At 30.3% G+C, this 17,238-nt stretch overlaps 1 protein-coding gene, 1 long non-coding RNA gene and 1 pseudogene across 2 annotated transcripts; 1 reads left to right on the top strand and 2 right to left on the bottom strand.

The window, feature by feature from the left end:
- Nucleotides 1–808: 808 nt before the first annotated feature.
- Nucleotides 809–2,747, bottom strand: LOC114419168 (reticulon-like protein B9). The gene is made up of 5 exons (XM_028384816.1): nt 2,618–2,747; nt 2,087–2,279; nt 1,425–1,464; nt 1,248–1,317; nt 809–1,131 (listed from the first exon to the last, which is right to left on the bottom strand). The coding sequence occupies exons 1-5, from the start codon at nt 2,709–2,711 to the stop codon at nt 1,082–1,084; spliced, it is 447 nt and encodes a 148-aa protein (XP_028240617.1). The 5' UTR covers nt 2,712–2,747; the 3' UTR covers nt 809–1,081.
- A 3,694-nt stretch (nt 2,748–6,441) lies between these two features.
- Nucleotides 6,442–7,135, bottom strand: LOC114418643. The gene is made up of 2 exons (XR_003668070.1): nt 6,981–7,135; nt 6,442–6,881 (listed from the first exon to the last, which is right to left on the bottom strand). It is a non-coding gene; the product is annotated as an uncharacterized LOC114418643 (long non-coding RNA).
- Nucleotides 7,136–9,000: 1,865 nt separating this feature from the next.
- LOC114419352 lies at nt 9,001–12,636 on the top strand (annotated as a pseudogene).
- The last annotated feature ends 4,602 nt before the right edge of the window (nt 12,637–17,238 follow it).

Here is a 17,238-nt window from a genome sequence, read left to right on the forward strand (position 1 = left end):
TCCAAGATGACAGGTAGAATGGACATGTTTAAATTTACCGAGCCAAATAATTAATTAAAGATTATTTTTAAACCTTGATCTACTATTTTATTTACTACAACTTTTTACGCGTACGTATCACAATAATTTTAAACTTAAAGTTTACTTATCCAAACGATTAAACATATTTTAAACTGAAATATTTAAACTATACAATTTAATATTTTGGCCATATATTATTTTACGTTATGATAATTATTTTATTTAATAATAATTTTAGACTTAAAGTTTATTTACTAAATCAAGGGCTATATTATCAATTATTTTGTTATCTAATACAATAATTAAATTTCTATACCCTTAAAATCATTAAGTTCAAATTAATGACTAAAAAACTATTTTAACAATTATTTAATAATCTGTTGTTTTGAACTAATAATTAATTTAATAATTTTAAACTTAAAAAATTATTGAACCAAATAATTATTTAAAAATTTACTGAAGCAAATAATTATTTGCATAAAAATAGTTTAAAAGTATTTACTAAATTGCCACGTGACATGCTACATGACTGCCGATCTATTTCAAAAAAATAAAAAATAAAAATCAAGGTGACATGAAACTTACCACGTTAACTGATGAGTTAACCATATTGGCCTGGTTAAAACTGTCTCATGCTGATAAGATGTTTGAAAAGAGTCTTGTTTAGTATTTTATTTTTCAAAGTGTCTTGATTTGGTCAATCAGCCAATAATTGTTTAGTGTAAAAAACTGGCAAGTGGATTTTAATAAATAAAAAATATAAAAACTACACATCACAAGCAATCCATATAAATACCTTAGAATCACACAACATGTATGAAAAATAAATTCATGAACATTGTTTGGTATTTGTTTTATTGGAACCATCATTTTATATATGGTTTTTTTGGAGCTAACCGTCACCTTTTATCTTCAATGTATAGCAACTATTTATGTATGTACAACACCATATGTTTTAAATATTTCAGTATAATAGTTTGTCGGGTTTTCTTTTACTTTACTGATACTCTGGGAATTTTGTTGTGGTAGTTCTTGTGAAACCTCCACCCATTGTTGATTTCTATACGTGCCATTTATACACAATTGGCAGCGTTAGCAAGCATAAAAAACCTTCGCATGAGTGATGAACCATCAACAAGAAAGAAAGAAGACAACTTTTAGTACACTTAAATTAAACTTCATCATAAAATCATAAATTAAAAGAAAAAAGGTGAAGAAATGCTTACCAACATGTAGCCAATTGACAATGCTGAAGTACCTTTCTATCACTGACAGTATATAGAGGGAACCAATGATCTGAAAATGTTTTTGTGAAGTGAGATGTCAGGTTCATGTATTTGTTAATTAAGAAATTAACTTTAGTTTAATGAAGGAAAATGAACATGGGTTATATATATATATACCAGAAGAAAGTTTCGCAAACTTAATTCACCTGAAGAAATCCTGTAAAACAATGTCCAGGATCAGATAACTTTTACTGAATATATATATATATATATATATATATATATATATATATATATATATATATATATATATATATATATAAGGAGATAACTTTTGCTGAACGTATCTATCTATATATAGGGAATGTAATAAAACAACATATATAGACCTCAGAATGCTATTTGATTTCTAAATAGAATAAAACAATATAAATCTGGCATAACTATAGAAAATCACTCCATTCCCTTAAATTTGTTATTCTGAATTCCATTGAAGCTTTTTTTTAGGATCCTTGATCACAATTTTTAGTTAGTGGATTGATCCGTCAGTTAGATTCAATACCAACCATAGAGGATATGAATTTGTCATGATTAATTGATCTGCCGATGTACATGTTGTATGCCCCTAAAGCATATAAGAAAACCACCCTTCAATTTGACATGCAAGTTACAAGTACAATGAATTAAAAGCAATAGCATACATTTGAATTTGGATCGAAGTTGACATATATTATAAGCTGAGTCACTCTAAATATTAGGTGTTACTACTATTTGGCAATATGTCTTAAAGGACTCCATTCATAGCCACGATTAAGTTTGATGTTTAAGCAAATTAGTACCTTTTTAATATATTTGCAAACGTGGAGTATATGAATAGTACAAGCATCATGGTGATGAAAATGTGAAAAATGAGAGTCCTGAAATTAGTCCTGAAATTGTACTCAACGATCTCAATCAGAAACCATATCACTGTCATCCCAATCAAAAGCGAAGCTAATACATTTATGTTCCTCCATAATAACGTAGCTGCATCTGCAAGTTCCCAAATTTTCAGAATCAATTCATGGGTTCTAACAGAATGCAACATTCTTAAAGTTACATCACTAGAATAATGTTAAGAAAGAAGAGAGAAAACTTAATGATATCATTAGCACGATTAGCCCTCTAATGAGTTGCGTGCTCACAAAAACGCAAGTGCAAATGTACAACTTTGCAAGATTATATATAACAATGACTTTATTGTGAAATATGAAACATGGAGTCTGATCTTTATTTTATAATCCTATTTCCGTTTGTGGGGCTGCCTCATGCCTAACATGAAGTTATATAACATGACTAAAAAACTATATGAAAAAAATCCAACGTGATACCGTTTCCTCTTCTAAGAACTTCTTGCATCGGTTTCTCCCATTTAGAGAGCTTTGCTCGTGTTTCTGATGCTGAAGATGATGCATCACGCGCCATATGTATTTCCTTCTTGACTCATATTGTGTTCTAGTGCTACCATTTATATTGTACATCCGATCAACCATGTTATTTATTTATTTTCATGCACAAGGAGAAGAGATTCTATGCTCAATATTAAAGCAAGTATATGACTTGGGGTTAAGTTAAGGATAGCTTCGCATTCCCACTAACCCTCTAAAAAGTCTAAAGTATCTATGCCTCTATAAGGATCGATGCAACATTGGTGACACATTGAGGTCTCCGATGGTGGCCACCTCTGTAACACTTTGCTATCGCTACATGACCCTTACTGACTTACATTACGGAATAATATGATTAATAACAATACTCTTATTAATTTATTTATGAAAATAAGTACTATTTTTTGTATTTAATTTCATAAATAGAAGTAAAGTGCGAAGTCAAGGCCAGCCCTAAGCCGTGCAGAGAGACTGTAAATCTTCTATGGTAGAATGATGTAGTATGTGATAAAGTAACTAAATTATTTGTCAATATAGCACTTAAACTATAGACCTAACTACACTAGATCCATTCCTTATAATATCTATATTTATGTCATTTCATTTATCTTATTATTGCTACTATTACCTATCACACTTGTTCAGTTCAAGTTTATATATTTCAGGTCAAATACACAAAATCCAAATTAAAGCAAGCATATTCATCCAGCAAATAAATTATTATTACGCCTAAAATCGGTGTATGAAATTTCGCAAACGAATCGTATATATCTGTGTATCTCGCATCTAAGCTTATAATAGTAACATAGGTTCACAAAATGATTGCTATTCAGATAACGAAAACTAGCGTGTAACTCCAACTTTTCAGAACAGTTGCATGGTACTAGAATGCAATGCAATTCAATTGACTATTAAGGGTGAGCTAGTGTGCTTGTTGCTGCAAAGGAAAATGCGAGAAGAGAATAGAGTTTTCATATTTAGACACCTGTTTTAGTGACCAAAATCCTTAATACACCGCCTAGGTGCTTTTCTTTATTTCTATTTCATTACTTTTTATTTAAAATAGGGATTTCGAAAAACACAAGAAAAAATTAGAGATAAAAAAAGAGCAAAATACACAAATACCCCCTCAAATTTAGACATATTACAAGTATATTCCCTCTGTATTTGATCCCTACACAAATACTCATTATTTTGAAATTTTAATTATACTAATATTACTTCTCTTATAATGATGTTAATTTCGTTTATCCAGAATAGTCATGTGTGTTAGTCACATGGTCCTTTAAAAGAATTTTTATGACAAAACTATCCATGTCTTCTTTCAACCAACAGTTTAAATCATACATTTTAGGGGTTTTTCATGCATTTGCTAGTTTTTGTTTGATTCCTATTGGCCAAATTGATTTCTTCATACACTTGTTCGATTTTTTTATGTATTCCCGAGTTATTAATCATGGGTCGTGAGTTTTATTTGTTTTTGTACTGAAGGTTTCATAGTTTGACATAAATCATAGTTTGTCTCACAGTTAGGTGCCTTTTTTTGTTTCCTTTATGAACCTATTTGGTGCTTTTTTGGGATTAAGGGTTTCTATTATGGATTGTTGGGTGTTGCTCTATGATGTTGGGTGTTGCTATTGTTGTTCATTATTTTCCAAATTTAGAATGCTATATCATTGTGTTTTTTTAAGATTTTTGTTTGTTGCTTCTAGGATGTTCGGCAAAATGTCTCAATCTAAGATTGTATCTTCTGGTAGTGTTAGTGGGGGCATGATATTTGTGAAACACCAAAAAATGTATTGTGTGTGGATCACAAATGGAAATATATTGTGAGGGAACCGTAGTCAATCCATATCGCAGAACATATTTTGGGGTTTCTAATTTGGGGGTTTTTAATTTGGGGATTTTAAAACATGTGAGGGGGTAGTGAAATGAGAGGTTTTAGAATTATAAAGGATAATTTCGATCTTTCGTAAACACACTAACAGCGTTAATTAACAGATTCGGTTAGGAGATACAAAAGAAATGCATTTTAAGGGAGGGGATGTGTTTTTATTAATTAATCTCTTTATTTGAGCCTATGATACTATGTATGCTGAATTATGGCACACATTGTGCTAATATTCAGCTTTCTTATGTTGTTTCAGTTTTAATAAAACTTTGCTCATCAAAAAAGAAAAAAAAAACTCAACAACTGTTGTATTTTCAAGCATGCATACAAGATAATGTGAATTTGCTCATTTTATTGGTTTTATGAAAAGGTGAGTGTGAACAATATTGTGTACAGAAGGGTGAAGATGATATCAAAGTAGTAAATGATAGATTTATTGCGTGTACATTCATGTTAAAAAGTTATATATACTTTTTGTGTTTTTGTTGTTTCCATAATTACTCTCTCTCTCTCTCTTTAATAATCAATGTTTTGTTCAATGCATCTTAATTAGGGTTCAAGCAATTCTTCCTTGTCTCTTTAATGTTTTCGTAAAGTATTTACCTTCTTCAGAATCTGCATCTTCATATGTAACATTTCATATGCTTTGACACATTTAATGATCTTGCTAATTGTTGACTGACCAATTGCAGCTCTGGTTGCGTGTATGAACTTTTGTTTGAAGTTTGATGATTTTAGCATGAAATTGTTCTTTGTGCATCTTTTGATCTTCTTCCGACTTCGTAACATATTCATGAACTTTCTATTGTTGCATAGCAGCAAGAGAGTTATTTTTCATTGCATTCTTCTTGATTTCTTTTGCTAACTTTTATATTTCATTTTCATTATGTGTTTCACGCTTTTCCAATCCAATTTCCATAACTAGAGCTTGTTCTCTGTTATTCTCGTTGCAATTTAAACTTTTCGCATAAACAAAAATCCTTTTCAAGTTATCCATATGCCACTAGACTTAAAATGTATAAATATATTAGTTTATTTTTTCCAATCATAGCAAGGTTAATTTAGTGCATATTCTTATGGCATCTCATTTCCATGTATTTTAAGTGCTTTTTTTTTTTTGCTTGAATAATGTTAATCAAATTGGAGACAAGTTTATCTTGCCTTTGAGATTCTTCTTCAATAAGCTCGTGTCTGGTTTTATCGTCTATATTTCATAAATGTTCTTCATATTGTTCATTTTGTAGTAAAAAACCTAGGTAATGCAAGCGTAAATACCAAACTTTTGCCAAGAATTCACAAAAAAAAAAAAAAAAAAAACTTTTTTTTCCTTCTGATGATGTAATTTATGTATGACCAACCTTAAATAATGTTTTTCCATTATTAAGAACAAAGAATTAATACATTTAGATATTTGAAGGAAATCAAAATTAAATAATGCCTTAGGATAATAAAGAGCAAGCTCTACGAGCTTATTGGGGGCCACAACATTCTTCACATTTTCCATTATTGCCATTGTGGAGTCCGCCATAAACAATATAGTCAAAGATCCATCCATTGAATTGTTGTGCTAGTAGTGACCCTTGCTCAACTCACCTCCATTTTTCACTGTAACTGTCTTATCAATGTCATCACCCATAAACTCAAAAATATCAAAGAGGTCATAGTTCATCGACAAGCTTTAGAAGTGCTAGATAGAGGGTACTCCTACTAGCATCGACCGCCTATATACCAAACTCATCCAAATTGAGGTCAAAAGTTTCAAAGGGTAATAGGTTGTCAAACTTTGCAACAAAGTAGAAAGACGTGGTGATAGGACCCATTCTTTAAAATTAACACTAAATCCATAGTTGTTGGTGGGTTTTCAATGAACTTTAGGTTAGTTGACAAATTGAAAGTTCATCAAGATTTAGTTTTCGTGGACTTAACATTGATTTTAGTTTTTCAATGGATCCAAAGTTCATTGAAAACTCATTGAGAATAATGGACATAAAGCAAATATTAGATAATGGGTCCTACCACTAATGTTCTCACTCATACACCTCTTTCTACTTTGTTGCAAAGTTTGACAACCTTCTATCCTTTGACATTTTTGACCTCAATCCAAATGAGTCTGGTAGGCGACCGAGGCTAGTAGGAGTGTCCTTTGTTGGGCACTTTCGAGGCTTGTCGATGGACTACAGCTTTTTTGATACTCTTAAGTTTATCGATGATGATGTAGATAAAAGAGTCACTTTGAAAAGCAGAGCGAGGGACACCAAGTAGCACAACAATTTGAGGAATGGGTTCCACAACCAAAATAAGGAACACAATATTTACCTAAAACAAGAACCCAAATCAGATTTCATAGAAGTAGAGAACTTGAGCTTATGTAAAACCATCAAGAGAAAGGAGAGAAGTGTAAAAAACAAGGTTTACCAAGTAACAAGTAAGCCTTCTAACTCAAGAGGAGCAGAAAATAACTTTGCCTTAGAAGATCCACAACTTCAATCACTAGAGGGGAATATCAATGGAGATGATACGTGTGCTTTGCAAGAGACGGAAAAACTAGTCTTTTAGGTTATGGTGGCTGCTACAACAAAGAAAGTAATTGCTTGCCACTAATTAAATACCATCACACATAACTAAACCCTAAAGACCCGATGGGCCTTCTCAAATCCTTCCCAAGGCCGAAAACAGCTCAAGCCCATCAACACATCCTATAACTAATTAAACATAAGATTTTCATTTTAATTATGTTTTTCACAAATACAAAATCAATTTAATTGCTCTTGTAGTTTAATTAAAATTACTTAATTATGTATTTAACAAAACCAACGATGCCCCAGTCAATATATATGATGGAGCATGAGACAAGGATTAAGATAAGTAAAGTACATGATCTTGATTCAAATTGTTCAACTTGGACTATTTGATCAAATAAATTACTCTCTATTTGGTCGGACTCTAAAATGATCAAATTTTGTATCGTTTTCCTTTTTTTTCAACACAATAACAGAGTTCACTTTAGATTAAAAAAACAAAAAAAAAACTGAAAATTACAAAGTTAAAAAACTTAGCAATAAATAAATCTCGCGTATGTGTCATAAAAAGACAAACATAGGGGAATAAAATTCACCATCAAATCACTTTGAATGGTTTGTACTCATTCATGAAATATCGAATCTCAATCAAATCAAAGAAGTACCAAGTAATTTTTGAAAAATAGTTATATCTAAATTATTTGATATTTCATTGACTGGTTAAGACAAATCTTCACTCATTATTTGAAGCATCAGGGAAAAATAAACAGAATAAAACAACTAAAGCCAAACAGTTGTAAGAAGGAGGGAACGGTACAATTCCTCCCGGCCACATTCAATGTCGTATTACAATTCGTTTTGAGCTATGCACAAATATATATATATATATATATATATATATATATATATATATATATATATATATATATATATATATCCTCAATCTAGCAAATTAAGATATGTATTTATTCATTAAATAATATTATTTATTATATTTATTAAATACAATATATAATTAATATTACAATGCTTAAACACTTTATTAATGTAGTATTTATAATTATATAAATATTAAATAATATTTTTTATTATGTTTATTAAATATAATATATAATTGATATCACACATACACACTTTATTAATGTAGCACTTATATAAACATTAAATAATATCATTTATTACATTAATTAATTATAATATATAATTAATGTTATAAAATTAATTAATATCATATACATATGTATTTAATGTATGCATTTAACACACATGTAAAGATTACTTTGTTCTAAAATAAGTGTGCATTTGAAAAAAAAAATTAATTGTCTCAGAATAAGTGTTATAGTAAGGTTAGTTTTGTGAAACTTTATTGCATAGCTTGCATAACTTTTATAAATTTGTGTAAAACAACTTAGGAAAACACTAATTTGGAAATAAAGGAAGTATTATCATTTATATTAAATTTAACATAAATTAATATTACACAGTATATGTACGTATTTAATGTATTAAATAATATTAATGTATGTATTTAAATAATATTTAATGTTGGATCGGTGTCTATCCAAATATTTCTTGTATAAGTATAAAATATATTTTTAATCTCTCAATTATTTAAGATTTTTATTTTCAATCCCTCAACTGAAATATGATTAGACTTACTGAATACACTATTTTTGTTTTTATCATTGCCATCAAGTTTTCCTGTTAAATGTTAGTGTGACAATTGAATTGTAGCAGTTTTTATTTTTGACAATTAAAATTTGCCAAAAAATTTGCTAATAATATGATTTTTAATAATTCAAAAATCAATTTTTTTGTTCGAGAAACTGGGATTAAATAACATTTCAAAAACAAAAGCCATCCTTATATTCTCATATTACCAATCAAACATTTAAAAACCACATCTACGTTAAAGTGCAAGTTGCCCCATCTTGGTATTCTCGTACCAATCAAACATTTTAAAAAACCCATCTTCTTCAAAGCCACTTCAGCCATGGAACCCACAAAAGATAATTTATAACTGAATATTGAAAATACAAATTAGGTATCAAAGGGCGACAAAAAATTCATCAATTGCTCTAACCCTTTCTCTATCTCTTGGAATTACTCACGCAAAATCTCTACCTAAGAAGCTTCCTTCTGGATGGAGACCTTGCGATCGTGCGTGCTTGCAGTGGAGCTTGTCGGCGTCGAGTTCCTCATCTTCGTTCCTCTTTAAATGTTGATTGTGTCGTTGAGGAAGGGGGATTGTGCAAAACGGTGCAATGGGCGAGCAAAGGTGTTTCAAGAATCGGCTTCCAAAGGAGGCGGTGGACGTGCATCATGCCTGTCTTAAATGTGTTAAAGTTTTCATGAAGCTACCTCCATGAAGATCTTCAAGTTTTTTTTTTTGTTCTTTTATCTATTTTATTGTTTAGATTGCTGCTACTGACTTTTAGTTTACGAGGATGATGGATGAGAAGGAAATACTTTTTGTGTTGAAATGCTAAGATGGGACTAGGTCCAAATAATTAGGTTTTAAGAGATGATGGATGTGTGTGCTATTGCTTACAATGGTTTTTTGTTCTTGTTGTTGATTGTTGTTTAGCTTTAGTCACCAGAAAGATGGATGCATGGCAAAAATATCCTGTGTTAAAATATTAAGATTTAGATGTATGAAGCTATTGCTTACTAATGTTCTTTGTTAATTTTGGATTTTGGATCTTGGTTTTTGTTCTGGTTCATCGTCTTACTGTTGATTCTTGTGTTGGTTCTCACTACTAAAAAAAGATATTTTACGACACTAAATCAAGGACGATTTTATAAAACCTTACTTGTAAAAAATACTACAAGCTTTCAAAGACAATCCTCTAAAAATTGTCTTTAAATGCTTGCTTTCAAAAAGAGTTATCTCTAAAAATTGTCTTTGAAATTTGAATGCCTTTAAATATTTTGGTTCTCGCTTAATTACTTTTCCTGCTCATTTCTTTTTTGCTAATCTAGTTTCTCTCATCTCCTCACCCTTACTCTCTGTGTTGTCACTCTTGTCTGCCGCCGATGTTGAACCCATTGTCATCGTCAAAATCACCATTGTCGAACGTTCTTGCTCTGGCTCTGATCCCATCCCTGAAAGGGGAGTTCCAGTGGATGTTCGAATTCCGCCTCAAGGCCTTCGACAAATTCCAGTCCATGAAGGAACCCACGTGGTTCGACAACACTTACCCCCCCCCCCCTTTCCATCGAGTTCCAGAACATCTGCTACTACTCTAAGTCGAAGAATAAGCCCTTACTCCAATCCCTCGACGACGCCAACCTAAAGCTTCCCCGCTACTTCGACAAGCTTAGCATCCCTCTCAATGAGCAAAAGAGCCTCGCCAATGTCATCATCGATGTAGTCCTCAACAGTGTCTTCATCGCCACAACGCACTGCAAAACCCTAGAAAAAGTTGACATCATTTTCTGCTCCATCTTCGAGGCCATTAAGAATTTGTTGAAGGAGCAAAATGAGGAAAGTGGACTTGTCAAAAGAAGCATTGCTTCAAGGTTTGATTCATTAGCTCAATGCATTCCTCAGTTATTGTTTGTGTTTGTGTTTATGTTTTGGTTTTGATTTAACCATAAAGAAGGGTGGCAAGAAGAAGGCGTTAGTATCTTCTGTTTCTATTCCCTTTTATTCTGTTTCATTTGTGTTTTTGCGTAAACATTCAAAATTCAATGATTTGTTTGGTTTTTGTATGAATGTGCAAAGTTGATCCCTTTGCCAAGAAGGATTTGTATGACATTAAGGCCCCTTCTCTTTTTCAAGTGAAAAATGTTGGCAAAACCTTTATCTCTCATACCCAGGGTACCAAGGTATTGTTTTTCAAATATTCAACAAAGAATTGGAATTTTTCCTTTTTTATTGTAAATTTGTTGGTTTTGTGTTGTGGGTCAATTGTATGGGTCTTCAAAATCAGAAATTTGTTTTCATATAGCTTCGACTTATGTTCTGATTTTTGAGTTGAATCTATTATAAATGCTTGCTTTCATTTTGCTACAGGACTTTGTTTCTATTATGTTTTGGTGAGTTTCATGGAATGGCTGATTTTTTTGGTTTTTGATGTACTAAGTGAACTTAGAGAAGCTAAACAGAATGATAGCTCCCTCTTTGAGGTTTGTTGTTCTCATCAGATCTCTATGTAATATGGGAAAAATAATATTTGTTTTGAAGTGTGTGCTTATTGCATTTTGTTTCTATGGGAGAACGAGGGTTTATGAATCTTTCAAGTTGCCTATTTTTATGGGTTTTATGGTATGTGATTTGGTGATATGAACTTTGTATGCTTATTTAGACTATGGTTGTTTGAAATGACTTATTGCTTATGAAGGACTCAAACATAGAGTGTTTGAGGTCTCCTTGGTTGATCTTCAAGGAGATGAGGATCATGCATTCAAGAAGATTAGGTTGAGAGCTGAAGATGTGCAAGGGAAAAATGTTCTGACAAATTTATGGGTATGATGGGTCATGCATGAAGCTTCTTTTGATTGTAATATTGTATTGCATTATACTCATCAATTTTGAATTTTTGTTTTATTCTTTGAATTTTTAGGAAATGGATTTCAAAACTAACAAGCTGAGATCATTGGTGCAAAAATGAAAAACTCTAATTGAAGCCCGTGTGGATGTGAAGACAACTGATAACTACACATTGAGGATGTTTTGCATTGGAGTTACCAAGAGAATAACTAACCAAGTGAAGAGAACCTACTATGCACAATCAAGCCAGATTAGACAGGTATGTGCACTAATGTTTGGTAGTTAGATGCTACTTCTGTTTACTAACAATCTCGTTAATTTTCCATTCAGAAACTTATGGTACAAAGTCAACATGGTATCCTTAACACATGCTTCTAGTTGCACTTCTCCAAATGAAGTGCATATATATATATATATATATATATATATATAATAGCCAAAAGAAATTAGTGGCTTTTAACTTTAAAGTATGTTGTGTTTTTTATATAATATTGCATATTAGTAATTATAATTACACCTTTATCATTTCAGATTTATAGGAAGATGAGGGAGATCATGACCAACCAGACAACATCCTATGATTTGAAGGAGTTGGTCCGCAAGTTTATTCTTCAGATCATTAGAAAAGAGATTGAGAAGGCAACATCTAGTATTTACCCTCAGCAGAATGTGTTTGATTGTAAAGTCAAGATCCTGAAACACTGCTAAATATCACACTTTTTACATCGGTCAAAAACGATATTCAACATCGGTGGTCAACCGTTTTTAAATATGATGTCGTTGAAAGTTAAAAATTTCAACATCAATCCTCAATTGACCATTGTAGAAAAATAATGTTTTCTACATCGGTGTTGTCTTGCCCACCGATGTAGAAATTAGACCTTCTACATCGTTGTTGATATCATAACCGTTGTTGAAATTAGACCTTCTACATCAGTACTATCCTGACCACCGATGTAAAAATTAGACCTTCTACATCGGTGTTGTAGTCATAAACGATGTAAAAAAGGTGTGTTTTAACATCGTGCTTATGTCACAATCAATGTTAAATGTTAAATAACCTACAATTAAAATGTAGGTCGATTAATAATCAAAATTTATATTTTCAATATTATCAATATTGATAATAATAAAAAAATATTATTATGTAATATTAAAATTAGTATTTATAATTACAATATTATCAATATTGCTAATATATAATCAATAAATATTATTATCTAATATTAAAATCAGTATTTATAATTACTGATTATGATATCCTATTATAAGAAACCAAGATAAAAGAATATAAATTTCATATGAAACCTTGAATGAAGTCTCGGTCTTCACATGGCAATGTCTCACATTTTGGATATGCGTTCAAAACTGCATCCTCATTATATGCTCCTGGAAAGCTCTGTATCAAGTAATTCACTAGTTAGGAGAGACAATGATGCTATGTGAAACCATAGTAAGAATACAAAGATCTCTGACGGGAAATATAACATTATAGGTTCAATAAGTTTCTGTTAGTGAAACTACAATAAGAATACAAAGAACTTTGTATTTCCAGCCTTGCAGTTTCTGTTAGTCATAATTCATAAAAAAATAAGCTTTAATCAAATAGAATCATGCATATGTTTTACTCATGGAAGCTGGACATTAGAAACTCAAAGATGTTAATTTTTAAAATAGAAAATAAGAAGAAAAAAAAAAGAATTAGAGAGAAAGAGATGAACAAAACATAATACAAAGGCAAAAGGAGAACTGGAGAAGTCATGTGATATGAGTATATGCCATATGCATTCCGCATCTAGTCATATAGGAATGAATGTAAAAGGTTTGTGGTGAGAAAACAAAAAACAGTGAAAGAGATGGGAAAATGAAAATAAAAACTTGCTTGGATATTTATTTTAGAAATATTAAGTTAAGTGGGCTTATGGACTTACGGTTAGCCTGGGCTTACAATGTCATCAATCATTAGTATATTAACAATGTATATGAATTTAAGATAAAAAGGTCTGCATGCAGTGAAGTGAAAAAAGGGCTTGAAGTACTATCCAGCTAACAAACTATGCCATGCAAATTTGAAATTTCCACAAACTATACAAGAGATATTAGAACTAAACGTAAGATCCAGTGGTAGTATACCAATTAAAAAGAATCATTTTCTATAAAACAGAGTATTTATAATACTCCCATGGCTTAATGTATAAGAAAGTTGCAATGATGAAACCTGCAAAAGATGTATCATGAAGAAAATATATATAATTTTTCTACTCAATTAATATTTACACCAAAAGTCACCTCTTCCAAAAATTCCGGTTGTTCCTCATATATTTGCCTCAGCTCATCCAACTACACAATAACAAAATTATCCAAAGTCCAAAAATTAAAAAATCCCGATCAATATTAAAAGGAGAAATTCAATTAAAACTAGATAAAACATTGAAATAATTTTGTAATTAAGTATTTTTAATTAATGTTGGCTCTAATCAGATATTGTATTTTGATATCCCACTTAATAAAAGTTTGTGTTAAAAACTAGCATAAGATATAAAAACTAGCATAAGATAAATTTTCATATGATATATATATATATATATATATATATATATATATATATATATATATATATATATATATATATATATATATATATATATAATCTGCAGAGTACTTCAGGTAACTGACAAGTAAGTCACGAGCTTAAACCCTTGCTCGCAAGTCACGAACTTTAACTCAATCTTATTTAATATTTTTATTCTAAAAATATCTTTAAGTTTTTTATATGTAGAAATTAAATTTAAATATCAAGAAATTTATAACAATTTACTTAGAGGGAGACCCCCTCAGTCCAAGTATCAACATCATTTACAATAAATATGGTTAAAAATAATTTAGAAAATACAGTTATTTTTATATGAAATAAAGAAAATTAAATGAACATAACTTAAAACCTTAATCAGCATAAAGTTAGGTATTTTAGTTATATTAGAGTGAGAAGTATAAAATATGTGAACATTATGATCTAGCCGGATTTGAGTTTAATTTAACAAAACTTTTGGCACAATGGCTGAAGCTCACGAATATTCATAATCTGTAGATATAAGTATGCATAAGTATAATATTTAAAGGGGGTCTCTATATTTTTTTAAATTGAAAATAAAAATGATAGAAAGAGAGAGAAGGAAGGTTAAATAAAATATGATTAAGCAGATAAGCCGAAAGGGTGGAAAGCAGGCTGGTCGAAATCTATTACAAGCTGTGGTTTTCTAATTAGCTTGGACAAATCGTTGGCCCGTTTATTTTTTTTATATAAATTTATGTTTTTTTTAAAACACACATATTAATTGATACGAATTATTTTTTATGACTAATCTTTACTTAAAAAAATATAACTAACCACTTTTAGGTGGAGTTACTATTAGAAAATCATGAATTAATCACTAACAAAATTGGTTGTTAAACAAGAAAAATCGATCGCTGGTTTGTACAAATGACAATTTATGTCACCAATGACTAAATTGATTGTTGTTTGTCACCAATAATTTCCGATAGCTATTTTCGGTAGATAATTCCCACTTTCTTAGTAGTGAGTTTCTCGTCCCAACTATAATTTTCTCAGCTATAAGATTTGAATATGAGCTCCAACTAAAGTTACTTATTTTTACTCTCGCCAGCATAATATAATTTCCTGTCTATATATCATTTTGAATATTTTAGCTTGTCTCCCATTTTGCCATTTTAAAAATTAAGAAGTTAATCGTCTCATTAACAATACTCTTATTTATTATGTCCTTCGTTTGTTTCATTGTATATGACATATAAGATTTTGACACAGATAAAAAATGTAATTAATAGTTTAACTTTGATAAAAATATATTGTGTAACTCTAATGTATTTCTTATCTCTCTAATTATATAATTAGTTTTTTTTTTCATTTACTACACTGTAACAACTATTTACTCCGAATAAGAGTATTTCATGAAAAAAAAATCAATGTTTGACAACTAATTTAAAACTTTTTTTTTCTAAAACGTCATATAAAGTAAAATGAAAGAAATATATATTACTTAAAAACTTAAATGATTTATATGTGCATTATAACTTTTTAATAAATATACTTTTTATCAGGAAAAAAATAATATTTTTCACAATAATTTATATGATTAATAAATTTCTTAAAATATGCATTTCCTTAAAAATAAATGACATATGACAGATTACACATAATTTGCTTCATCCTTCTATGATTCTACCTCTGGCAAAATTGTTCTTTTGTCTCCCATATATGGCTCCCAACTTCAATTAATTAATGCCTACACCAGTCAAAAACAATATACTGGAACATTTTGCTTGTTCTTTTGCCTTTGTTCTTTACTTCTTGGCAGTCCCATTATTATATTTTTTTCTGCACATTTCTATATTATTTATAAGCCGCACTACATTTCATAGTACCGCTCACGTGATCTGAAAGGATGGACTTATATTTTGGTAATAACCGCATGTTTAGAGAAGGAGCACATGCACACACCTTTCATATGGATCAAGGGGTCTTCCATAGAACCATCAAGGGTCATTTTCCAAGAATAAGGAGTTTTATATGATATAGTCATTACCAATAAACTCAAAGGTAAAGCTCGGATCTCATGTATACAAAAAACAATGGATTTGTTTGTGATCTTCCCCATTTTTAGAAATTAAAAACAGGAAAGAATTTTGACCGCAAAAATTGTAACATTTGTATTCTAAAAAAGGTGAAAGATTTCGAACTTAATTATATTAATGCGAATTAAAGTTGAGAATATATAATTAAGCATAAATTACAATATACTATAATAATTCCTGACATTTCGTTTAATTTTAAATTAATTAGTAAATACAGGTCATTAACCCAATTACTTAATGATTCGGTACGAACTTCCATTTTTCTTAAAGCATATCCAATAGTTTTGATATAAATAACCTAATATATATCATAGCTAACTCATTTAATTTTTTTTTTCTAATGAGTATTTTGATTGACAAGTTGTTTAACTTACAAATATTATATTTCTCTCTTATATTTAATATAAAATTAAGTACATATAACTCATGGGTAATAGTTGCTTACATATGAAACTCTATCCAATTTTAAGTAATTCAAAATCATGTGTGTCATATCAAAATAATATTTTTTTTAAGCAACACCTGCTATAGATGCTGGGTTAGGGAGATTTGAGGGGTACACCTGTAGACCACGAGTTACCTCATAAGGAGACCTGACACCGCACTCTAACCCAAAACTTTAAGGCTCAGGTGTTCTTGGTATTGTCTTGATCATTCTGATCCCATGTTCTGAACAGAAGTCTTTAAACTCCTGACTATCATACTCTCCGCCATTGTTAGATTTCAGACTTTTAACCTTTAGACCTGTCTGATTTTCAACTTCTGTTTTCCATCTTTTAAACACAGAAAACACATCAGATTTATTTTTAAGAAAATAAACTCATACCTTTCTGGTAGAGTCGTCGATAAAGGTGACATAATAGCGTGAGTTTCCAACAGATTTCACTGGGGCTAGCCCCCAAACATCCGTGTGCACCAATTCTAGCTTTTCAACTTTAAGAGTCTTCCCTACCCTTGAGAAGTTGACCTTTTTCTGTTTTCCAAGGATACAATGTTCACAAACACC

This window comes from Glycine soja, chromosome 7 (genome assembly GCF_004193775.1).
Source record: "Glycine soja cultivar W05 chromosome 7, ASM419377v2, whole genome shotgun sequence".
In the NCBI taxonomy this organism is placed as follows: Eukaryota; Viridiplantae; Streptophyta; class Magnoliopsida; order Fabales; family Fabaceae; genus Glycine; species Glycine soja.

Bases quoted from the DNA above. Each gene is read 5' to 3' on its own strand.
- LOC114419168 (XM_028384816.1), bottom strand. From the start codon at position 2,711: ATGGCGCGTGATGCATCATCTTCAGCATCAGAAACACGAGCAAAGCTC. The intron at 1,318-1,424 runs GTATATATATAT...AAACATTTTCAG, and splicing joins GTTTGCGAAACTTTCTTCTG to ATCATTGGTTCCCTCTATAT. The intron at 1,132-1,247 runs GTAAGCATTTCT...ACTCATGCGAAG, and splicing joins TGTCAATTGGCTACATGTTG to GTTTTTTATGCTTGCTAACG.